The sequence below is a fragment of the Bubalus kerabau genome, chromosome X (assembly GCF_029407905.1).
Source record: "Bubalus kerabau isolate K-KA32 ecotype Philippines breed swamp buffalo chromosome X, PCC_UOA_SB_1v2, whole genome shotgun sequence".
NCBI classification, from domain to species: Eukaryota; Metazoa; Chordata; class Mammalia; order Artiodactyla; family Bovidae; genus Bubalus; species Bubalus kerabau.
This window is the reverse complement of record NC_073647.1, coordinates 17,976,543-18,000,529: the sequence shown is the minus strand read 5'-3', so window position 1 is coordinate 18,000,529 and position 23,987 is coordinate 17,976,543. Positions and strand designations below refer to the sequence as shown.

The 23,987-nt window shown below is 52.9% G+C and overlaps 3 protein-coding genes across 6 annotated transcripts in view; 2 read left to right on the top strand and 1 right to left on the bottom strand.

Annotated features, from left to right (window-relative positions):
* AIFM1 (apoptosis inducing factor mitochondria associated 1) overlaps window positions 1–5,896 on the top strand; it is a 30,762-nt gene extending 24,866 nt beyond the window's left edge. For both annotated transcript variants that reach the window (XM_055563592.1, XM_055563591.1), the window contains exons 13-16: window positions 1,376–1,518; window positions 2,977–3,101; window positions 5,105–5,301; window positions 5,628–5,896. In XM_055563592.1, coding sequence (XP_055419567.1) covers window positions 1,376–1,518; window positions 2,977–3,101; window positions 5,105–5,301; window positions 5,628–5,699 — 537 coding nt within the window. In that variant the 3' untranslated portion in view covers window positions 5,700–5,896. The remainder of the gene's footprint in view (window positions 1–1,375; window positions 1,519–2,976; window positions 3,102–5,104; window positions 5,302–5,627) is intronic.
* A 4,010-nt stretch (window positions 5,897–9,906) lies between these two features.
* LOC129639567 (vasodilator-stimulated phosphoprotein-like) lies at window positions 9,907–20,910 on the bottom strand. The gene is made up of 4 exons (XM_055564705.1): window positions 20,890–20,910; window positions 20,170–20,368; window positions 19,630–20,013; window positions 9,907–10,253 (listed from the first exon to the last, which is right to left on the bottom strand). The coding sequence occupies exons 1-4, from the start codon at window positions 20,908–20,910 to the stop codon at window positions 10,087–10,089; spliced, it is 771 nt and encodes a 256-aa protein (XP_055420680.1). The 3' UTR covers window positions 9,907–10,086.
* Window positions 19,479–23,987, top strand: part of ELF4 (E74 like ETS transcription factor 4) — a 38,057-nt gene continuing 33,548 nt past the window's right edge. For 2 of the 3 annotated variants that reach the window (XM_055563541.1, XM_055563540.1), the window contains exon 1: window positions 19,479–19,728. The gene's annotated coding sequence lies outside the window, so the exon portion shown is untranslated. Of the gene's footprint in view, window positions 19,729–19,875; window positions 20,019–23,987 lie in introns of all 3 variants that reach the window. The other variant, XM_055563539.1, reaches the window with a different exon arrangement.

The window sequence follows — 23,987 nt, the reverse complement described above, 5'->3', positions numbered from 1 at the left end:
GTTCCGCTGTTGGCAGCAGCCATCAGCATCCCCTTGACAGGCGTGTGTGCAGCTTTCAGACTGATCTGCTGTTCCTTTTGCCTGAACACGAGTCCAGTTTTGTAACATTCTCTGGAAAGGAAAATTACTCCATTTTCATTTTCCTTGAGTACTATTTTTAGGTGTTTTTAAAAATCTGTTACAACACAAACAGGACTATAGTATGTAGGAACATGAGGTAATTTCCCTATTGTTAGATCATAACAAGTGTATTGTGTTTGATTATGGACTCTGCAACCAAGGACGTAGGAACTTTGAAGGGTGTTTTTCCCTTAAAGCTCTTTTTTTTTTAAAGCTACATTGTACTGGATTTTTTTACAATTGTTATAAAAGCCATACATGCTCTGTGTGGAAAACGCAGCCAAAAAGGAGAAAGGGAGTCCTCGGCAGCAGCCACGGATATTTGGGTGTTTTTCCTTCCCTTCATTTCCTAGCACATAGGTGTTTTTCTTTGTTGTAGACAGTCATGGCAAGCATACTACGTATAAACCTTTGTATTCTTTTCTCTTTCACTTAACGTTCAAATGTAAGTTTTTTCCACATTGCTTCCAATTCTGTGAACAGTGTAATGACTGTATAATACTCCATTTGGTGGATCTCAGAATTTATCTCACTACTGCTCATGTGTTGGATTTTTAGGTTGCTTTGGGGGTATCTGAATAGCCACAAAGATGAACAAAGAGTGAGAGAGCTAACACGCCACCACATCCTCCGTGAAGCTGGCCTTGTTCACCTCCAGCCAGCAGGGGGTTCTCTCTCTGCTTGAAACCCTGAGCTCACTCACTGCATTCCTCTTGTATGGCACACCGTCAGTGCAACAGTGCCACACCTTCCTCAGTGCTTGTACACTCCACGTGGGCAGGGTCTGTGTCAGGCATGTCTCTGCAGCCCAGACAGTATGATGCTCTGTACAGAGTAAATACTCTGGAAATACTTGCTGAATGAATGAATGAATATTGAATGATCAAAAAAAAATCTCACCTTGGAAAAGATTTCTAGGTAAGAGGCAATCACATCTAAAAACTGGTTTCCACACAGGAAAAAATATTCTGCAAATCCTGGTTATTAAATACCCTGTTTCTGCTAAAGGGCAGAACGAGAAGAAAGTGCAAGCTGGAGCATGCAGAACTGAGGTTAACTTTGGGGAAGCATCTGATGTTTTTTTAAAAATGGAAGCGTACCTGTTTTTGATACTGTAGGTATGATTCTGACCTGTGGATGGAAGATGTTAGTTAACATCACAAGCATTTTTTTGAACCCCCAAAGTTTATGTTCTGTCCTTAACTTGCTTTTTTTTTTTTAATCATGTGCTCATGTAACATATTTGTCTCCAAAGGCAGGAGATGCCGCATGTTTCTACGATATAAAGTTGGGTAGGAGGCGGGTAGAGCACCATGATCATGCTGTTGTGAGCGGAAGATTGGCTGGAGAGAATATGACTGGAGCTGCTAAGCCGTACTGGCATCAGTCAATGTTCTGGTAATAGTTTTGTGCTTTGAGGACTCAGTCGGTTAGAACACAGAATTAATGGAGCCAGAATCATATGGTTTGCTTTCTTTGTGGGCCAGTCAGCTTCATACAGAGGGTAAAAAAATTGCATCTCATGTCTGTGCTTTCTACCCCTGAGCCATCTTCTGGTAAAAGGACTCCATTCGACCTAAGTTTGAACAGGTGAATGAATGGAGATGGCACTAGAACTTCTGCTAAAATAACTCAGAGTTGGAGCTACAGTAGGTAGGACAGAAGTGTGCCCTTAGATACAGACAGAAGTATATTTTCTTTGTTCTTTGCTGCTGATGCTCAGGAGCCCAACCTACGGACAAAGACAGCCCACTCATGTAACTCTTAAAATAAGCAATTCAGAGTCAGACAAATATAGGCAGCTTTCTGGATAATGAAAAGTTAGCGATGGATATTCCTGAGTACTGGAGCTGGCCCTGTTTGGCCCACTCTCATCTTGTTGATTTGAAAGATGGGATACATTAAAAAAAAAAAAAAAACTTCAAGGTTTCAGAAACCTCTAAGCCGTTTCTGTTGAGAAAATTCTCAGCTGATGGGAGTACATTTCAGGATGATCACACACAGTTTCATGAGTGGGCAGCAAAACAAATAATAGATGGATCTCGGGGTCAACATGTGTAAGATAATACACTTAAGAAAAGAATAGCTCTACAATTATCAGTTTCCATGAACAGAATCCAAGAAGTCATTGTAGACTGTTCCCTGAAGACACCAGTCCGATGAGCTTCTGTGGCCAAGAAGATAACAAAATATAGGGCCCCAGAAACAAAACAGCTCAAGTCACTGAGATGATTACAAAACCATGGCGTGCCTCTGCCACCAATATTCCGTGAACTTCCTAGCATGATGATGATGGGAAAAACTTCCAAGAAGAACAAAGAAAATAAAATGACCAAGTGAGCCAAGGTGCCTCTGTATAGAAAGCATTTCAGCTTTGAAAAAATGAAAGCTAAGAGGAAATGATGCAAAGTAAAGTAAGGAAGTTTATCAGTTAATAAAACCACAAAATATCTCACATTCTGAGTTCCATAGATATGGAGCACTCTTTAAAGTTTCAAAAAGGCAGCTTTGAAAAGAGGTAAAGGGAAGTAGTGAATAATAAATGTGGGGATGCCATCCTGCCCCAGATGTGGTGTATGGTATAAACACATGATAAAATTTTAGAACATATAGATGGCAGTATGGATCTGCGATATGCATAGTGGCTTGTTAAGGAAAAATAAAAACTGTTTGGGATAATCGTGCTTTCTCACAGTTGTCCCCAGATGCCCTAGCAGGCGAGAGATCACTTTGGGATTTCTCTTGCCACCAGGTTCTTTGGTTGGCACGAAAGCACGGTTGTTGTCATAGAGAAAACATTCTGCCACACCATTCTTGACAGTCCTCTGACAGAATACCTTCTCTCTCCTTCCTCAGGAGTGATTTGGGCCCTGATGTTGGCTATGAAGCGATTGGTCTGGTGGACAGTAGCTTGCCCACAGTCGGTGTTTTTGCAAAAGCAACTGCACAGGACAACCCCAAATCTGCCACAGAGCAGTCAGGTAAGGAAGCCCAGCCTCTTCTCGTGAAGAGCATTGAGAAGCCGTGGTCCAAATCCTCCCAAACAAGGGCTTTCTGTATTGGCCAGGGGGAACCTGTGAAAGCCACTCTTCATGGTGTGCTTTAAAACACACCAGACCCGAAGTCCTTACTCTTCAGTGGTCTGAGAGCTGGTGAAATCAGGTATCCTGGTCAGAGCATAGATGGTTACAGTGGGTGTTATCCTAGACTCTGGACGGTAGGTAACTCAATGACTGAAAGTCTAGTTTTTCTGGATGGACTAGGAAGACTGGTGTGATGAAGAAAACTTGTACTTTTTCAGTGCCACCCCCCCTTTTTTTTGCTTCCTGCTGATCCCAAGAACGAGGCCCAAGAACCTTAGTGTGGGACCTGCTCCCTTCCTTGTGCCTTGGACAGTGAAGAACTGGGCTGAGTAGTTCTTCCATACTCAGTCGCTCAGTCATGTCTGATTCTTCACAACCCCATGGACTGTAGCCCGCCAGGCTCCTGGGATTTCCCAGACAAGAATATTGGAGTGGGTTGCCATGCCCTCCTCCAGGGGATCTTCTGACCCAGGGATTGAACCCATATCTCCTGTATGGGCAGACAGATTTTTTACAGGGCCACCTGGGAAGCCCAGGTAGTTCTTAAGCTGCCTCTAGTTCCAGTTGTCAGATCTGAACACCAGGTTTTCTTTAGACAGGAGGCAAAGAACATCTCTCTTGAAATGAATGTCTCTCCCACACACATCTCTTTCATTAACTCCCAGGCCTCTTCTCTCTCCCTTCGTGACCTTGGCTGAAGTTATTTAACCTCTGTGTCCTCCTATTAGAGGCATTTTAAGGACAAATTGCTCTTTAAGGAGAAAGCAAGACATATGGATATAAGGGTCTTGTTCATGTATAATCTAAGTGGATTACGTTATTCCTCCTTAATTTGGACCTCTCCTGGGAAGTGGATCCCCAGAGGAGGACCCAGGGACTTATAAGCTGAAGGTCACTGCTCTGTCCACTGGGCAGTATTACCTGAAGCCTGGTTCTCAGAAGACAAAGTACCCTCTCCCCAGGCTGCTGCCACCACCCCACCCAGGAGGAAACACTTGCACTATGGTTTTTCCCTTTGGAAGTGCCTTCTGCTTTGGCCAGAGTGTCTCTAATGATGCTAAGAGAACTTTCTGCCATAGTGGCAGTGTTCTGTCTTCTGTCCGAAACATTAGCCACTCAGCACATATGGCTCTTCAGCACTTGAAATGTGGTTAGTGCAAACGTGCTATGTTGCTTCAATCACATCCTAGGAATTTCCCAGGCCAGAATACTGGAGTGGATTGTCATTTCCCTCCTCCAGGGGATCTTCGCAACCCAGGTATCAAACCCACATCTCTTATGACTCTGGCACTGGTAGGCAGGTTCTTTACCACTGGCGCCACCTGGGAAGCTCAAGAAGAAAGGCTTCCCTGACCGGGAATCAAACCCGAGCCTCAGTGGTGAGAGCAGCGAATCCTAACCACTAGACCACCAGGGAGCGTTGGGTTTCACAAATGAACTGGTTTGGCAAGTGAGGAACTGGATTTTACAATTTTTGTTCAATTTTAATGAAAATTAAACTTCAATTATGAATTAATTTTAATCAGGATAACTATACGTAACTAGTGGCTATTGTACTGACTGTAGCTCTAGGATGTTTCTCAGACGACAAGAACAAGTCTTCTGTAATTTGAAAAAGATACCAGGAAATATCCGTAGAGTCAATTTAAACTGAGATAGAAAGTTTGGGGTCAGACTGACCCAGTGCCCAGCAACTGGCAAGGAAGAGCTTTTGTTGGCTCTGTCAATGGAGAGGAGCTGGAGAAGACCAGTGTTTACTGAGGCAGCATAGAAAAACAAATCATCTAGAAGCAGCCTGAAGCAGGTGTTGAAAGATACTTGCCTTCTAGAATTTCCAAGCGCATAATAAGTGACTTTGTTTTGTTTTGACTTTGCTTGTTTGTTTGGGGGGTTGGCCACAGGCACTGGTATCCGATCAGAGAGCGAGACAGAGTCTGAGGCCTCGGACATCCCTGTTCCTCCCAGCAACCCTGCAGTCCCCCAGGTCCCCACCCAAGGGGAGGACTACGGCAAAGGTGTCATCTTCTACCTCAGGGACAAAGTGGTGGTGGGGATTGTGCTGTGGAACATCTTCAACCGGATGCCAATAGCACGGAAGGTAGGTGCCGGCACAGCTCTGAGAGGAAGATAGGGGTGTGGGCGGAAGCTGCTCCTGTGACTTCATCAGCTGTCCTGCCATGCACTGTCCTCCCAGGTCAGACTGGGCCTGAGCAGAACAAGGTGTCGCCTTGGCTCAGGAATGTTTCTTTCTTTCTTTTTTTATAAAAGGAATGTTTCTTTTTCACTCAGGACACGGTTGGGTGGCGTCCTCACTTGGGCTTTGCAGAAAGCCCTTCCCACAACTCCCTCCCGGTGTGGAGTGGGGGCTGGCCTGGCCTGCACACACACGGAGTGAGTTAGACTTCTTGTTCCTCTGTCCCTCAGATTATTAAGGACGGTGAGCAACATGAAGATCTCAATGAAGTAGCCAAGCTCTTCAACATTCATGAAGACTGAAGCCCTCGCCCTGGGTAGCAGGCAGGCCCTTGGCTGTCCCTGAGAACAGCTTAGATGAGTAGAGGAGCATTTTTTTTTTATTCAGCAGACTTCCTCTGAATGTATGGGTATGAATGATCAAGTCCTTTGTGAATATTTCAACCATGTAGGCAAATTCTTAATGTTCACATCATTAAATAAAACCTGATTCTTCTAAATTCTCTTCTCTTTGAAAGGGAGCGAGTGGGTGAAGGGAGGAAAGCTGTGTGAATGAGAGAGCAGGCCAGTTGGAGCCATTCCCAAATAGACCATCTTTCTTGGCCTCCTTCTCCCTGCTTCACACTCTCAGCTTCTTTCAGTTTCCTGAACTCCCTCGCCTTCCAGACCTCTTTGTACAGACCTGCTATGGCCTCTTCCCGCAGAACTTGACCCCTCTCCCCTCCTCTGGGGAAAATCGCCATCTCTGAAGACTTTCCTGATCCTCCCAAGCCTGTTCCTTGCTTACATGTCCCCCTGCTGCTCTGCAGCTCCCTGGAAGCCAGAACTCTGGGTTTCCTGTCTTCTCACAGTTCTCTCTCCAGAGCTGGGCACAGGGCTCATAGTTGGTGCTCAGTGAAACATTGAATGAGCACACACATAAACATGTGGACTCCACTCTGCTCTACCTGGGGCACCTCCCCTGTGTACCCCCCCAGCCCAGAACTGAATTGGTCGTGGGAGGGGAGAGCAGAAAAGACATTTACTGCAAACGGAAACAGAGGTTCGGAGACCAGTGCTTCAGGGCTAAGCTTGGAGTCTGACTCGTAGAGGGATCTTGGTCTCTTCAACTCCTCCACTCACTGTCCCCCAAACTAGAAATTTCCCTCCCCTATCCCCTTTTATCTCAAATAGGCTTATAGGCATGCCTCACCTTGCAGATGATTTCCTGGGAAGAGAAGTCAAAGTTTCATAAATCAACTCATATTTTACATTTCAAATTACTTAACTTTTAAAAATCAAATCTTAATTCCTATTAAGAGGAAAGTTTTACTACTTTCAAGAGTCCTATTGGGAATCTTTTTCTAAAGAGAAAATAATTACCAGGCTGGATTTTGTTATCGGTATTGGGTTTGTTTAAAGGGAGTAGCAGCTATAATGAAATCTCTTCTGGACACTAGAACGGGACACATGTCCACTTTAAGAGTTAGCTGCACTAGAACAGCTTCTTACCATATATATACACTTTTAGTGAAGTATGATCTGAGGCATGACATACCTAAATCCATAGGTATAAAACTCATCTAGTATTCTGTGAAACGGGACTTATTATATAGTGATTGCTGCTTACAGAGATGGTACCAAGACGCTGTAAGATCCTGAAGCATTTAAATCATTTTTTAAAAAGGTCAAATTGTGATTTGCCTTGTTTCGCTGTTAGGTGCAGTTTCGTCTAATTCTTTGACAGTTGCCATCCTTGCATGGAATGTCATAATAATTCAGTTAACTAAAATGAAAGGATCTGTTCTTCTATTCAGTGTTCATTGAATACCTACAAGGAGCCATGTAGATGGCAGAATAGGAAGATAGAGAAAACATGGCTACTTCTCTTAAGGAGCTGCTGGTGGCAGTGAGGAAAGCAGACACATGAACCCAGAAGCATAATATAGTCAGTTGTGTCCACAGGAAGATACAAAAAGCCCTGTAGACATGCGAAGAATGGAGATCAGCCAGAGCACCCGTCCTTTACCAATCGCTGCTGCTGGATCACTTCCTAAAGCATCACTTGGTCCACGTCCCCCGACCCTACAGCATAGGACCAACATACACTGACTTCCTGTCATTAGTCATATCAAGTCCCAACCTTGGCCCCCTCTGCCCTGTGGACCACCTTTGAACATGCATATGCGCACACACATAAACATCTGGTTTATCTCCACTTTTAAACTTTTGTTTGTGCTCTTCACATCTGAAACACCGCCCCTGTTCCCTTCTACATATCTAAATCCTGCTCATCTTTCAAGGCCCGGATGAAATCCCACCATGGTGACGTAGTACCAGCTGGACTAGTGCCCACACATGATTTCATCTCTGAACTTCAGTTGCACTTACTGCCTTTGAACTTGATTGTCCTTTAAGTAGTCTCCTCATTATTAGTGTTCACTCCCTAAATTGGCTGTAAGCTCTCCCAGAGCAGACTTTTTCCTCAGGATGGGGACAACGTTCCCTATCCCCCCCGAAAACCCTGGCAAAGTGCTGACCAAGTCCTTGGTTGCTGGATGATGCTAGATAACGGGGCTTATTGTAAAAGTGAGCCTCTGCCTTGGGGCCTCAGTTCTCTGTAATCCAGGTTATCAGACCTCCGTTACTTCACCCACTGCTACTTAACCCAGGATGTGTTTCATCCTGGGATGAAACCCAGGATGTGTGATCCTGGGTCCCCAAGGATCACAAGGAACAAATCCAAGGACCAATTTCTGACTACACACAAGCAGTGCCAACTGAGGTTTGGCCCTTGATAGCTGGCCTGTGATTAGCTGGGCCACAGAACAGGGCTGGTCACACCCTGTGAAGTTGGGGCTCTGCCAAAATATCAAGCTTTTGGGGCTCACCCACTTGACTGCAGCCTCGCTTCTCTTTGCCATTTTACAAATGATACCTGGTGGTGCCTCGGCCCCACTTCAGGATGGTGCTGACGTTTGCCCGGCCACCTGTAGGACACACATGGTGAGAGATGTCCTCGTACTTGAGCTGGCAAGATGGACCTGAGGGCAGGGAGTGTGTTTGATTGGAAAGGGGTCAGAGTAAGCCTCTTAGTGGAGGATGAGGTCAACATGTGGGACTTTCTTCTTGTTCTAATCAACAGGGCCTGTTTTGGAGACAAGAGGCTTAGGGCAGAAAGGGATGGGGGTGGGGAACCCACAGTGCTCTAGCACAGGCTGCTTCCTTGAAGGAAAACCAGCAGCTCCTCTAGAGACCCGTTTATACAAAGGAACTCTCCCCTCCCTTCCACTACTGCCCCTTCCCGTTCCCGCTCCTCACTCCTCGCAAGTTTGGCTGCCACAATATCCCCTCTGCCCTTCCCTGACTCCACCTGAAGCCTGGCACCCTTGCTGCCCAAGAGATTGCTGGGGCTCCATCCCAGTGCCCTGTGCTCTGGGCAGAGGGAAAGTCCTGCCGGCCCCAGAGGTGAAGTAAGACTGCCTCTGGCCTCTTTCCCATCTTATCAGGGAATTTCTGGCGGGCACGGACACATGTAAACAAAACCACACACAGAGACAGAGCCCAGGCCAGTGATGACGTTCCCCTGCCTGGCTGGTTCTACAGATGGGTGTGACTGGGTCAGAGTACAGGGAGGGTCTGAATATTTAAATACTGGACTGCCAATTCCTGGTTGGAAAACGGACCATCTCAAAATGAACATTTTGAGAAAGAGAAACACAGCCCCTGACACCTGGAAGCTGGCCTGGGACTGTCAGCAAGGCCTTGGTGTCGCTAAAAACTCCCCACTGGGCCTGGGTGTGCTGTTGAATGTAAACAGGTTCATGGGACATTAGCAGCATACGAGGCCACCCTGACCATGGTGGATGGAGCCAAAAACAAGACTACTCCAGAATCATGTGTGAACAGGGGCAAAAAAAAAAAAAAGCCAAACACTGCCCAAACCACAGAAATGAGCAACCACCACCCTCCATCCTGGCTAATCTAAGTGACTACTGCTTCCTTACCAATTACAGATTGAGCCACACTCCAGTCTGCCCTCCTATTGGATATGATTTATTCAGTAAGACACTTCCCGACAGCATCTAATTCAGAGTAAAGCCTGGCTTCCTTAACCCCTCCCCCAAATCACCCAGCCTGGCCTGAATTCTACAAGTCCTTCCCAGCACCCTCTTCCTGAGACACCCCACAGGTCCCCAGGGCGCACACCCTCCCTCACTGCAGCCTTTGGCTGGTAGGTGTTGACAATTTGGTGGTAGCCAAAATATCTTCAGGAGGCCCACCATGAGTTTTGCCTAGTCTCATACTTTCTTGAAGATCTTTCCTGGTCCCGGTGGAGTCTCCAAGGTCTGTGTCAGTTGGAGAAGCCCAGGAGTCACATCTGGTGTGTGGACAGAGCTGCCTGGCTCCCGGGCAGGTTCCCACCTGTGCTCTCGTGGCATTTGCAGTGCAACACAGAAATGCTTCTGAAAGAGCACTCAATGTGGGTGTTGAATTTATGAATACATATATACATTTGTAAATGGATTTATTGGTCAGCTAGCAAACATACAGCATAACTTACTGCATGCTGTGGGACAACAGGCCCCAGAGATAAGACGATGACTAATATACAGTCCCTGCCCTCAGTGGCTTTATAACCTAGTGGCAGACAGACAGGTCATCGGGAACCATCAGTGCAACAGAGGTGCTGGGAGTATGATGTGTGAGTTCACATCAGATCTTCATCACTCCTCGGATTACTGTTCTGCTTCCATCTACTCCAAGCTTTTCCTCTACTGACCGAATCATGGTTCTTCCTCCATTCTCTTCTTGTATCTTCTCTCATCTCTGGGAACAGAACATGAGTCTGTTTACTTAAACTCTCGGCAGCCTCATCTGTAAAATGAAGGGAAACAGATCATCCCTCCACCCTCAGCTCTAACCTCCTGTGTATGGAAAAGTCTCTCAGATGCTCACCCAGGACTTCCTTCAGCCCTCCACAGACTCACTTGCCTTTCATCTCTACGGTCTACAGCAGATGCTAATGGGACCCCAAACCCTTGGCAAATGTTTCTGCACATTGCTACTGCTATCCCTTTGACTCAACAGATTGTTTTTGTGGTTGTTTTAGTTTGAGGCTTATGACTTAGCAAGTTACATGTAATCGACATAGCAAGTTACACCTAGACCTAGGCCCCTAGAAATTGCTCCTTGCCTGATTTGCTCTTCATGGAGAGTCTGACAGCCTTAAAACTGCTTCATGAAAGGTGGCATCCTTTAGCCCCTAAAAAAGGCTGGCTTCAAGCCCAAAATTGCCCCAGGAAGGCTTTATGGTGAGATTGTTCTCAGCCATGATCTTAGCACTATGTTCCTACCCAACCATTCAGTGGCTCCCAGTCCCCAACAAACACACCCTGCAGAGCTGGCTGGTGAAGAGCCACCTTAACCAAGCAGCTTTCAACTTGAGGCTGAGATAATGAGCGCAGAAAACCCCCTTCATGCCACATTAAACCTCAAGTCTGAGACTAGTTTGCAGGCCCCCTTTGCTCGTTAGTACATTGCCATTTCCACATCGGCCATAGCCTTGGTAGAGCCCTGCCCCCAAATGCAGCGACAAGTGGGCCAGGAAGCTTGCAGGCTTCACCACCCAACCCTTACTGTAGAGACAAAAGGAAACTGCATACAGGGTAAGAAAGAAAATCAGCACTGTGATTTGCTGGGTGGGAAAGGATGCTTAGAACTTCCCAGTTGGTGCTAGTAGTAAAGAACCTGCCTGCCAATGCTGTAGACTTAAGAGATGCAGGTTCAATTCCTGGGTTGGGAAGATCCCCTGGAGGAGGGCACAGCTACCCACTCCAGTATTCTTGCCTGGAGAATCCCATGGATAGAGGAGCCTGGCAGCCTATAGTCCACTAGGGTCGCAAAGAGTCGGGTACAACTGAGGCAACTTAGCAAGTACCTACGTACACATGCAAATAATGCTTAAGGATCTCTGTCTTTCCAGAGGGAAAGGGGATCTTCAGGTGTTTCAGAGCAGGCTGCAGAGCCCTGCCAACTTGAAGCCTTCCCTGGCCCAGGCCTGAGGTCCTCTGCCACCTTTGTTGAAACTAATTTCTGGTGTCCCACTCCAGTGGGAGTCCTCAAACCAGCGGCACAGTGCAGGAGCAAAGACTGGTGGTGAAAACAGGGAATTCTTGGCCTCAAAGTCACCCCCAATTCAGCCTGGCCTGCACCAGTACCAAGTCATAGGAGGAAGGCCACAGCGACCTCTCAGGCATTTGATCAGCTTAATGGACGAAGGAACCTGGCAGGCTATACAGTCCATGGGGTCATAAAGAGTGGGACACGACTAAGCGACTTCACTAATGCCCGGGTCGAGGGCAGCTCAAAGCTCAGAGCGCTCCGCGTTTGTCCCCTTGGTGGCGCCAGCCCTTGTGCTGCGGCTGTTCACGGGAACAGGAGGTTCCAAAGAGATTTCAGCCTCCAAGCGAACTCCCCAGCCTGTCCTGAAGCCCCGAGGCCTCCTGCGTAGGTGAATAATTGCAAAAGGATACCCGGATGGGAGTTTTGCCCACAGTTGCAAAAGCGCACTTCCCTCCGGGGCAGCCCCCATGCGCCCCAGAAGAGCGGGGCGGGCAGGGGCCGAGCGCGGAGGTCTTCACGCGGACTCCCGCCCGCCCTTCCTCTCCCAGCTACCCCAACAGGCCTTCCCTGGGAGTCCGGAGCCGCCCCTGCTCGCCCGACGGGGCGCAAGGAAGGGAGGGAGGTGCGGGAAAGAAGGGATGGCGGAGAAGTTTCAAGGGGTGTGCCGGGGACGGGGGAGGATTCTCATGAGTCAGCGGATCGAGCTCGGTGTGACTTCACTGCTTCGCGAGAAGAGGCGCCTGGGGCAGGAGACCGCAGGAGTGGAAGGTCCGAGCGCCGGGCGGGGCGCGAGACGGGGCTAGGCGCTGGCCAGGCCGCTCGAGGCTGGGCGGCGCCAGGAGGCAGCGGGCGAGCGAGGAGCGCTCGGGGCCAAGGAGCCGACCTCTCCCCTCTCCTCCTCCGCCCGCTCGGCCTCCGGTTCCCGCCTCGGCCCGAGACGTGGCGCGCGTTCCGCCTGCAGGTGGCGCTGCAGAGGCTCCATGGGCGCACTGCTGGGGTCGGGGTGGAGAGCTCGGGCCCCCGCGGGGAGCCCAGGGGTGCGGGGCGAGGGGAAAGCTGCAGGGGCCGCCACGACCCCACTGTCCCTCGGGCCCGGCGCTCCCACCCGAGCGGCAGTAGAATCCGGAGAGCCGACCAGCAGCGCTAGCGTCCAGGCGTGGGGCTGCCTGGTGCGCGCTTCTTCAGGGTCCCTCGGGCCACCTCCTGGGCCCTGCAGAGCTTGGGGAGACTCGCCTCCAGCCAAGAGACCGCGGTTTGGGGCAGCGTTTGCTCTCCAGGGACGGCGCTCTTGACCCGCGGGCAGTAGAATGGAAACTCTGAGTCGCGTCTCGGGCGTTAGGAGTGGGTTTCCCTGAACAGCCATCCTCCAGCCTGGCTCCCATGAGACCAAGGATGCGTCTTCTGCAGAAGGACAGGCTGTGGCCGGGGCTGGGGAGCAGTCTGAGACCAGGGCTCGTGCTGGAGGAGGGACACGGGCTCGGCCTTGGGCTGGATGGAGGGCGATGGTTAGGGATTCCGTGCTTGTCAATCCGGAATTCAGCAGCTATGTAAGAAAAACGGCCAAGAGGCCCATCTGGAGCTCAGACTTGCAGCCTCGGCCTCGGTTGATCGAGCTTTGTGCCCTACCTCTGTGCAGGCCCTGAGCTCTAGAAGTCATGATGCCGCTGACCTTTCCGTGTTGGTTCATGGTTATGTGGTGGCTGGTTAGCTAACGTATTGAGAGTATCAGGGCACAAAAATAACCTGTGGCCAGACACCTTTAAGCTGAAAAAAAAAGCTGTTGGGGGGCGCAAGCCTCACCCTTTCCAGAGGCTCCAGTGGCTGACTTTTCCCATGATACAACTTTACATATAAATGCCTGGGTAGAGTATGTCTCCCTTATTGGTACAAAGATGTACACCCTGTGCCCTGAGCTAGGGTTCTGGGTGCGTCTTGTCCTCTGTCTATCACTACAGGTCCCCTGCTTTCAGGATGTCCAAAACCATCTGAGAAAGTTATCTAAGGATTTTCCATGAAGAAAAGGAAAGGGAGAAAAAAAAGAAAAAACCCCAAAGGATCCTAAACGTTCCCAGGTTTCACTGTGTGCCAGGAGAAATACCGTCTGTCTCCCGCCCAGACCTCAGAGCCCGGGCCTCCTTCCTACAGGGCGGTGCCCAGCTATTCCTGGAAACCCCCTCCTTTCTACCAACCCCCTCCCCAAGGTGTCTCCTCCCAGAGCACGACCTAGGAAAATGATCATATTGTCCAAGCTTGATGTCCCCGTCCCTCTGTCTGACCTGCCGCAGTCCTCAGCCTGCCCCCTCCCTTGATGCCCACATACTGGCTTCTCCTCCCTGAGCTAGTGGGGCCTCTCCCTCCAGCCTGGCCGTGCACCCTACTAGGTGACTGGGAGAGGATATGATATACTAATTTGTGTTAATGTGATAATGGGTGCTAATGGGGTCACGTGCTAACCACGGCCTCAACCCCAAGCCGGGGCTGCAGGAATGGGAATTCCAGGCTGACTAATCTCCACGGCTGGCTGGAGAAGGGGGAGCGTGGGACCCGGGACCATCCCAGGGTGCTGCCGCTTCGAGCTGCCGCCTCGGTTTCAGTTTCATCCTTGGCTGACACTTTCCTCCGACGAGAGGAATTGCTTTGGTTTCCCTCCAACCCCTCTCCCCTCCGCGCCTCCCTCCCTTCCCTTCAACTGCTAGCTTCCCTCAGCCAGCCCTTCGTTTCGTGAGGGGAGAGATGGGAAGATAATTTGGCAGCGATGAGGAAAAAATGTACACGTGGACACCCTCAGATGCACAGGCTCACACACCACACTGCCTTGCAGACACACACATGCACACTCCCTCCACAAACACACGCGTGCTTGAGGGGACTTGACACACCCAAGAGTCGAGTGCATGTGTACGTACATGTGTGTGCACGCACACACGCACACCAGCCCCAGTTTCTCCCTCACTCTGAGGGGCACACAGACTCACACATAGGCAGGCAGGGCCCTCCAGAGACCCATCCCACATACAGACCCACACGCACACTCACTCACTCACACAGAAACCAGCAGCAGCAGCCCAGTTGGATGGCTTCCTCAAAAGAGGGCTGGAAAGTTTGTTTGCTGCCAGCGAAGGGGCCTAGACATTCCGTGAAATGACTCATACTGCACCTTTATAGACATTCAATGTTGTATTTTTCTGAATTCAACAACAACAACAACAACAACCCTCGCCCCCTGTCCTGGGGGCAGGGTGGGTGAACTGAGGAGTGCCTGCAGGCCTCACGGGCCTCCGTCTAGCGTCCAGCCTGTGGCTCAGGCTTGTCCTTGCCTCCCTGTGGGATGGGGTGACCTTGAAAGGGCAGAATCCTCTACATCCTGTTACAAGCCTCAGCCCAGAACCGCCCCTTGGCAGGATGTGCAGTGGGTGACATTGGGAGCTAAACCCCCCTCATAGCATCTCCCCATCACTCTCCTGCATGTCCAGTTCTGAGGACCTGGGGTCAGGCCCAGTGTCCCCACTTCGTGTTCCAAAACAAGGCTTTCCTTTTCTCTCCCCTGCATTCAAGCACCCCTGCCCTGTGCTTGCCTGTGTTGGTCCTTACTGCCCTCTCCCTGCACAACTCCAGGGGGCGCCATTTGCCGTATATAATACCAGCACCCCATGTAACGTGACTGGGGCTCCCTCCTCTCTCCTGAGCCTCCTTTCCATCTGAGGAGGGAATCCCCAGTTCTGTGGCTGCTTGTGACCCTGTCTCCCCCAACACCCCACACACGCAAGGGCCACAGAAATCACTTGGTGCTCTCTCTGGCAAGTCCTCCACAGGCTGGCGTCCATCTGCACCTCTGTTTCACTCCTTGGTCCCTAGCAGCAGCTCCTTGGGCCAAGGCCTCCCTAGGCCCACTGGTGTTTCCTGCAGCATTGAGGGGTGGCACCTTCAGAGTGTAACTTGGAATCCCTGAAGGGCTGTGGGCACAGCAAGGTGGCCTGCCACACAAGATGGGTGCTGGGGCAGCAGATGCCGGGGGTTGAGGGGTTAACTCTGGTTCCACTGGACGATTGCCAAAAAATTCTGGATACTGCGCTGCTTCTGATAGGTGCCCCAGAGCAGGCGCCTGTTCTCGGCTTTTCTCCAAGGGACTTTTCCAGGCTGAGCCTAGGCCCCAAGATAGGGGCTAGGGACCAGTGGGATTAGAGACTCCAGAGGCCTTGCCCTCAGTTACTGAACTCTGCCTGAAGCCAGTTCTTCCTTGTTTTTTTTTTTTGCAAATGAACCAACAGGATTGGGTTCCTCCCCCTCCACCCACCCTCCAGATCTCCGCCAAACCAGAGGCACAGAATCTGTTTTCCCCAATACTAGGCCGGCTCCCCTTGCTGTGCGAGCAGTGGGGACAGCGCCTCCCAACAGCCCCTGGGCCCAGAGCAGACACGCAGAGCACTCGCTCAGGGCCCATGGCACCTCCTATGTGGGGCTGTCATCTTCCTCCAGGCAGGCCCCTGAGCTGCTGTCTGGCCTAAGAAGTGAAACCCAGCACTCCTCTGAAATGTTGTAGGGGCTCTCAGGATGCCAGGGCCTGTCCCAGTAAAGATCTGGAGGGGAAAGGTAAAGCTCTCCATTTTAATGAGAGCAGGGGTCAGGGAAGGGTAGGACTGAGACAGGCTTTCCCAGAGCCCCAGCCAAGGAAGGTGGCTGGCCAGAACATGATCTGTGAAGTTGCTCCCAACTATATCCTCCCACCTGTATGCCTGTGCTTTGACCTAGGCCCCTCAGCCCGGCTGCCCCCCAGTATGAGCCACACAGGGAGCAATTTGGTATAACCTATCCCAAGGAATTCTTCTTTTTTACAGCTACTCAACAATCTTTTGAGAACAAAAACTCCTTATGAGGCCCAACCACAATCTGTCCATCATTTGCATCTAAGGCCTCATCAGGTCAATCCAATAGAGGCGAATCTGAAGTTACTGAACAGAGGAACGACTGCTGGCTGTATAGAAAGGATTAGAGGGGACATCTCAGCTTTACAGGGGAGAGGGTTCCTCTTAAACCATAACTTCTCTCCTGCCTTTCGAATATGGTTTACATTCTGAAAGTCTGATGGACAGGTGACCTTCCTAGCATGTGTCTGTGATGGAAAGTAAGGGCTATGGCCACAGAGGCTGCAGCACTGTGGTATTTAGTTCTGGCCACAGGTTTGAATAGAAGTTGTTGAGGCTAAGGGATTAAGGGAGGCGGGGCGGGGGGGAGGGGTGGAGAGGGGGGAACTAGCCAGCCACCTTGTCCCCAGAGCACCTGGGGTGATTTGCAGGATAACATAGGTCATCACTCGCTGCTTAAAAGAGGCGACATAAGAGGGGCTGAGGAAGTGGCCAAGGCAGAAAGGCAAGTGGAGCGCAGAAGCGGGGAGGTGGCCCTACACAGGCTCTGGGCAGCCAGGTGGTCCCACCTCTCCCCAGGGGACCCCGGTGCTGAGCCTCGAGAGGATCAAACTGGGGCTGGAGAGTGAGGGGAAACAGGGCTGGAAGGAGAGAGGCTGAGAGGGCATGCTGGATGGCACAGCCTGGGCATACACAGGGAATTCCTGCCAAGTCGGGGAATGAGCAGTTGGCAGAGACAGGGTGGCTGTCATCAGGAGTGGTGATCTCCAGCCGCTGGCCCCACCTGGCTGGGGCTCACCCGACGTCGAGGGCTGGGGAGCAGCAAGGTCATTGGAACGGCAGCCTGGCTGACCTGGAGTCAGGAAGGTCATTCAGGTGGCCGAGGGCTCCCTCAGGCGAGGTCAGCACCAGGTTTCCATCAAGGGGGTGGGGTTTGCTTTGGCTGCACCTCCCAGGTCACGGGGCTGTGGTTAGTTCCTAGTGGCTGCGGATGGTGGGAACTTCTGGGATTCCCACAAGCCATGGGCTGCGGGTCACTGGGAGGCATCAGGGCTGTGAGCAGGTCCTCATGGTGCCCCTGCCATCCTCTCTCCCTGCCCTTCCCAAGAAGACCTCTCCTCTAGCACTTCCAAACCTTGAGGCCTCGAGCTTGGTTTAAACCACAAACACTCATAGGAGGCAGCCACCATTCTCAGCAGCTTCCAGCCCTGCACACTTTCTCCCAAGAGCTGGGTTGAGAAAAACGAGATGAGACGGAGATGATGCTAAAGGCAGCTAACGTTTATTGAGGGCTTACTAAGCACCAGGCACTGCTATAGACAGACTATCTCATTCAAGCCTCCCCACAGCCTTGGGAGATAGATTCTTATTTTCCTCAATTTAAAAATAAAGAAAGTCAGGCTCCGAGAGTTTAAGCGACTTGTCCAAAGACACACACAGTCAGTAAATGGTGAAGCTGGAATAGGAACCCAGGTCTGTCTGATGTTAGAGACCTCTGAACTCTTAGCAAAATGGGAAAGCCTGTGCCCGCCCCCTCCCCCAGCGCGCGCTTGTGTGTATGTGCGTGTGTCAAAGTAAAGGCCCCTTAGGGATGGCTGAGATCTACCACAATTTTGAGAGGGGAGCCTCACTGGCAGGAAAATTGCGTCTTCAGACCCAGAATCCCCTGGGGAAAGTGTGTTCATTTACAAGAGAAAAGGAGTGGAAATTTTCTCTGGGCACTTCTTTCAAGGACTTAGCTTTAGGTGGCCAAGAGGTCTCAAGGTGTTCGGGTGCCCCAGTCCAGCCCCTAGGTCTTTCCCTGGAAACCGGTAATCCACAGCTACCTTCGGCAGCGTCACCCAACACTCCTGTTCCCCAGTCCTGTGCCAGGGACTCTCCTTTCCCAAGGCTGGGGAAGCGGACATGCTGGTGGCTGAGCAGGCCCCTGGACCTCAGGTCCTTAGTCCACCCCCACCCCCGCAGAGGGCCCCCCTCCCCTGGGGCCTTTTCCGCTTTGCTGCGTTCTGCGGAGGAGGGAGATGCCGGCTGAGGCCTAGCAGGGCCCCTCCTCCAGACCACGTTGAGCCAGAAGTGACAATTCCCAGTCAACTCCCTCCTAGGGCCTCCTAGGTGGGGGAGGGGTGGGGTGGGGTGGGGGAGGGGTGGGGTGGGGTGGGGGTGGGGTGGAGTGGGTGGGGGCAGGGTGGAGCGGGGGGCTGGGATGGATGCTGAGGCACGTGAGAGGACAGGGTTAGGGGGAGGCAGAATGGGCTGGATCCAAATAGATACATCAAGCAGAGAAGCCTGCCTCTGGACAGAAGGGGGCACGAGTTTTTCTGCAACACCCTAACTCGATACATTTGCACCTGCTGCACCAGCCCTCTCCCCCCAATCCTTCCCCGCATTCATATCCTCTGGCCTCCCTCATCGGGAGCCCTAGGCTCGACCTCCCTAAGAAATCCCCAAAACTCTCTAGTCGCGCCAAGTGCACGAGGCATTTGGCCCGGGATTCCGCGGTGTCTGGCATATAGTCCCCAAACTGGATCCTCCGGGCATCTCCCGGCCTCACCTACCCGCTCGGCCCGCCCTCGAGCAGGTCCGCCGCACCGCAGGCGCTCAATAACAATTGGGAGCGCGGGGCTGGGGCCAAAGCCGGTAAGCGCGAGGAACCGAGGGGGCCGGATATAGCCATCCGGAGTCCCCCGGGAATGGAATGGTTTTGTTTTTGTTTTTTGTTTTTTTTCTATGAGACACGGTGTGGGGCATCCCGGCGGAAGCTGCGGGCCCCGGGACGCGCCACGTGGGGGGCGCTGGGCGCGCGACGTGAGCTCCGCGGGAGCCAGGTTCTCGCCGTCCCCCGGGGGCCAGCGAGCCGGGAGGGGAAGGAGAGGCCGCGCGGGCCCCTGGCACGGCTCCCCCTGCCGTGCTGGCGACCGCGGCGGGCCGGGGGTGGAGGGGCGCTGTTTCCACCAAGACGCCTCGTCCCTCCCTCTCGCCCTCCTCCACCCCGCCCGCCCGCCGTCCCTCCCGTCGGTCCCTCCCTCCGGCTCTTCCCTCCCTCCCGCCCTGCCTCCTTCGCGCCCGCCCCAGCCGCCGCCTGCGGGGACGTGTGTGTCTCTAGCGCAATTTCCCCTTTCGCTCGGTTGTCTCGGCGCAGGTCTCCGTTGGCTCGCGCCCCCTCCGCGGGCGCCCCAGCCACCCCCTCCTTCGGCCTGGCGTCTGGGCTCCCCGGGCACTCCACCCCGCCCCCCGGAGTCGTTTTATAAGGGGCGCCGTCGTCTCACCTGGTATTTGCATCTCGCCCTCCAACTTGCCATTGGCGGCGCGACGTGTGGGAGAGCCCTGCGCCTCGCCCGCCCGGACCAGCCTGCCCCGGCGCCGAGGTGAGTCACAGGCGCGGGGCCGCGGGGGCCGGCGGGCAGGGAGGAGAGGAGGGAGGGGAGGAAGGAGGGGAACGGTGGCCCCGGCGGCCGCGGGGACCGACCCGGCGCTGCGCTCAACTTCCACTTCTCCTTTCGCCGGCGCCGAAGTCCCGGCACCACTCGCCCGGCCCGGCTTCCGAGGGGGAGAAGGCGGGTCGGCCGGGCTGGGGACCCCGCGTCTCGGCCTTCCGAGTAGGGAGGAGACCGCGGCGGTCGACCCCGGCCCCGCGACGGAGCCCGCGCAGTCTCAGGTACGTCGATGGCGCCGGTTCTCCGAGCCTTCGGGGCCCTCGGAAAGTTTGCCGGAGAGCGGGAACAGGGACGCCGGGGCCCCGGGGCATTAGGGGCTGAGGGGCCCAGGGAAGGGTGGGAGAGCTGAGGCGTGTTGCGTCCCGCCCTTGCCTCGCCCCACCGCGTGTGCTTTGGGAAACCCGGGCTGCCGGTCCCGGGTTAGAAGCCCAGTCGATTTCCCCTGTCGGGGTGGGGGCGGGTTTGCCCGCTCCCCGGGCAGCCCGAGGTCCGTGAGAGGGCCGGTTGTGACAGCCTGCCCCAGCAGCTCGGTGCCCGAGGGCAGGCGGTCGGCCTCCTTGTGGCGGGGCTGCTAGATTGATCTGGCGGCCCCTAGGGCTTCTGGGACCAGGCGCCTTAGGGTAACACACACATTCTCTCTTTTTCTCTCTCTCTCCACACACACACACGCGCGCCCGCGCGCGCGCACACACACAGACACATACACAGACACACACACAGACACACACACACAGACACACACACACACACACCTATGACTTGGATAATTGGATCGCCAAAATAGAGACCTCTTGGCAGGGGCCGGAGTTTCCGTGTGAGCCGGCCGCCAGCCTTCCCGCTCCCGCGTTCCCGCTCTCCCGCCTCTGTGTTCCCTCCTCTGCCGCCGGCTCGTGGACTCGGCAGCCGCGCAGCGCCGTGTGCCCTGCCGACCGCGCCTTGCTTTGGGAGACTGCTGAGGCGGCTGCTTTTCGGATTGCCTATCCCTCCATCGCACCCTACCTAACTCTGTCGCCCTGCCCTCCCTGCCCGGCCCTCCTGACCAGGGTCACCTCCTAACCCCCTAATCCCCTCCGCGCCTCAGCCAGCTTCTACCTCGCCGCCCGCGCCCCCCATCCCGACCCCCCCCACTTCCCCCCCACATCCCAGCCGTGGGATTTGATGGTCCTGACCCTCATCTCTGCCCAAGATAGAGGCCTGTTTGGTCCTGCAGCTTCTTCTGGTTAATGTTTGACACTTCATTGTGGCTAATCATTTTAATTAGCTCTTAAAGTGGGGAGGAACAGTTAACCTTGGACTTCTCGATTTTGGCCTGGTGGGGCCTCATAGGGGAGGAGTGCTGGGGAGGTTGGAGCGGAAGTGAAGTCACCACCCCAGGGCCTGAGCCACCACTGCTCGGCCCCAACAGCTGGTGGGCACGCCCATGAGGGATTCACCCCCAGCGAGCTGACCCCTGGCCTTAGTGCTAGGTTGGGGGGGGTCGGTGAAGGGATCAGAGCTGGCTCTCTGCTTTGGGGAGACAGGATACGTTGGGACTGAAAATACCCAGGGTCCCATTTGTACGACTAGAATGCAAATTCCTCCTCACAGTGAACAGTAGGGTTTTACTGGTTAGAAGGTGCTTTCTCAACCATTAATTCAGCGGACCCTTGGCAGTAACAGCCTGAAGGGGAGCTCTCTTGAGTTAAGTGAAGGACTTAACTATCCTGGAGGACTTCCTCTCCTGGTCAGTGTGGGGAAGAGGCTGCCTTACAAGTGGTTGTCTCTGGGTTCAAGCCGGGGAGGTGTGGGGGGGGGCGTTGAGCAGGGTCCACGTTGCCACCCTCACCCAGCCTCTAGCTGTGAGCGGGAGGAGTGGCTTGTTTGCAACTATGTCTGGCATTCCTCCCACTGCTGCACTGTTTGCTCCGCCGTTGCTCAGGAACTGGCGCCCACCCCTGGACAAACTGGAGGCCTGAAAGCAGCCCTCTCCGTGCCTGGAGCTAAGTGGTGGGCTTCTGTCTCCTCTGTCCTGTATTGGAATCTCAAAATGAGGGTGTTGTGACCTCTCATTCATGGGCCTGATTAATGGGATGTCCAAAATGTTCCTAGCCTGCAAAATTCAGGGCCTCCCTGAGAGGCCCAGCCAGACACAGGCTGAGGGGATTGCTTTCCCAGGGAAATCCCTGCACAGAAGTTTGGCCTTGGTCCTTGCCAACCCCCTTCTCTCCCCTCAACATTTTCATTTTGCCTCCAATCCCTAGAGCCAGACTGTCTGGGTCTAAATCCCGGTTCTGTTATTTACTAACTGTGTGATCCCATTTAATTGTATGCCTCAGTTTCCTCATCTGTCAAATCAGACCTACCTCATAAGGTTTTGCCAAGGATCAAATACGTCAAAACACATAAGCTGTTTATTTAGAACCATAAGTGCAAGCTAACCTTATGGTATTGTCTAATATGGGGCCTAAAACTCAGATTTAACTCAGCAAGCATTTGCTGAGAACCAGTCCCAGCACTGAAAGTAAAAAGTGAAAGTGAAAGTCACTCAGTCGTGTGCGACTCTTTGCAACCCCATGGACTATACAGTCCATGGAATTCTCCAGGCCAGAATACTGGAGTGGTAGCCTTTCCCTTCTCCAGGGGATCTTCCCAACCCAGGGATTGAACCCAGGTCTCCTGCATTGCAGGTGGATTCTTTACCCACTGAGCTATGAGCGAGGGGAATGCAGAGGTGAAGAAGACACCACTGTGAACTGTGTGTACCTTCCAGTGTGGGCCAGAGTCAGGGTGGGGGATGTGGGAGAAGACCGGAGAGGATGGCTAGGTCATCTATATAAATAACCATAATTCAAAGCCCGTGTGGGGAGCCAGTTACCCCAGACTTGGAGGCTTCTCCATGTCTGGGGACCCAGGCTGGGTTCTGGTCAGGATTCTACCCCTGGACAGAGGCCTGCCCTGAGATTTGGGTGAACAAGAGGGACAAGGAGACCCAATTCCTGTGTGGACCACAGGTGGCAAGCATCTAGTGCTGTGATTTGTTGGGTTCCAGGACAGGATGGCATTACTTAGGGCCACCCCCAGATGCCCCTCTAACCCCCCTACTTGCTATGCCCCTAGCCCCCACCCTGGGATCCCCCACCAAGCTCAGAAGGGCCTTGGGCAGCCTTCTTCCTTCAGTCTTGGGCCTGACCCCAACCCAGGCTTGGTTCTCTCTCCAGGATTTCTAAGCTGCAAAGAGGTTTCTGGCATCACTGCCAATTTATTCCCTTTGTGGTTCTCAGACTGAAAACTAGTTCTGCAGGGGAGAAAAGAAACTCACACAAGGTACCCAGAATCCCATGGGCGCTTTCCTAAGGGTCAGGGGCTTTTCTCATCAACACCAACCTGCCTGCAAATCTCCAGCTGCTGAGTCTTGTGTGGCCTGTAATAGCGGCCTCTCCACTCATGCCCTGTAGCTTGGACCCCAGTGCCGGTTGCCAAGGAACTGCTGGTCGGGGTGCTTATGACGGTTCTGACCTCATAGGAGCCGCTGAGTTTCAATTCAACAGACATTTATTAACACCTACTGTGTGCCCAAGCCTTGCTAGGCGCTGTGGGGGAGACAAGGGAAGAGGGTGGCAGGAGATGACTAAGACATTGAAAACAATCCGAGGTGAGGACAAGCTGCCAGGACTGTGGCTGGTCAGGTGCTAAATTGTGCTCCTTGGAGCAGGGGCCAGAGGTGGCCTGGCTCAGAGATCAGCAGCAGCTGGAGGAAGAGCGAGGACAGGCTTTGTGCGGCCTCGGCTCTGAGCTAGACCTTGAAGGGGTGGGGCACTGTGGGGGAGATCCAGCTAGGCAGAAAAGGGAGAAAAGCCGCCTTTCTCTTCCCTGGCTACATACTGACCTTTGAAGCCTCGGTAATCATTTGGGACATGTGTGTCACATAAAAGATCAGGACAGCCAATGTGGGTGGCTCAGTGCAAAGCCCGAGCTCCACTCCAGGAGATACACAAAGTGGAGGGCCCAGCGCGGATGGATGAGACACAAAGGGTGGCCAGGCTTTCCCAGGCGGAGGGGATTTCATTTTGAACTTCCCCTCACCACACACAGGCCCTGGAGGGGAGAGAGGAGGAAAAGAGGTGGAGGGCAGCAAAGGGACAGGATGACTGCCCTACCACGGTGTGCACAACCAGCACCGACTGGTTGAGTCTCACTTTCCCCAGCGTCCT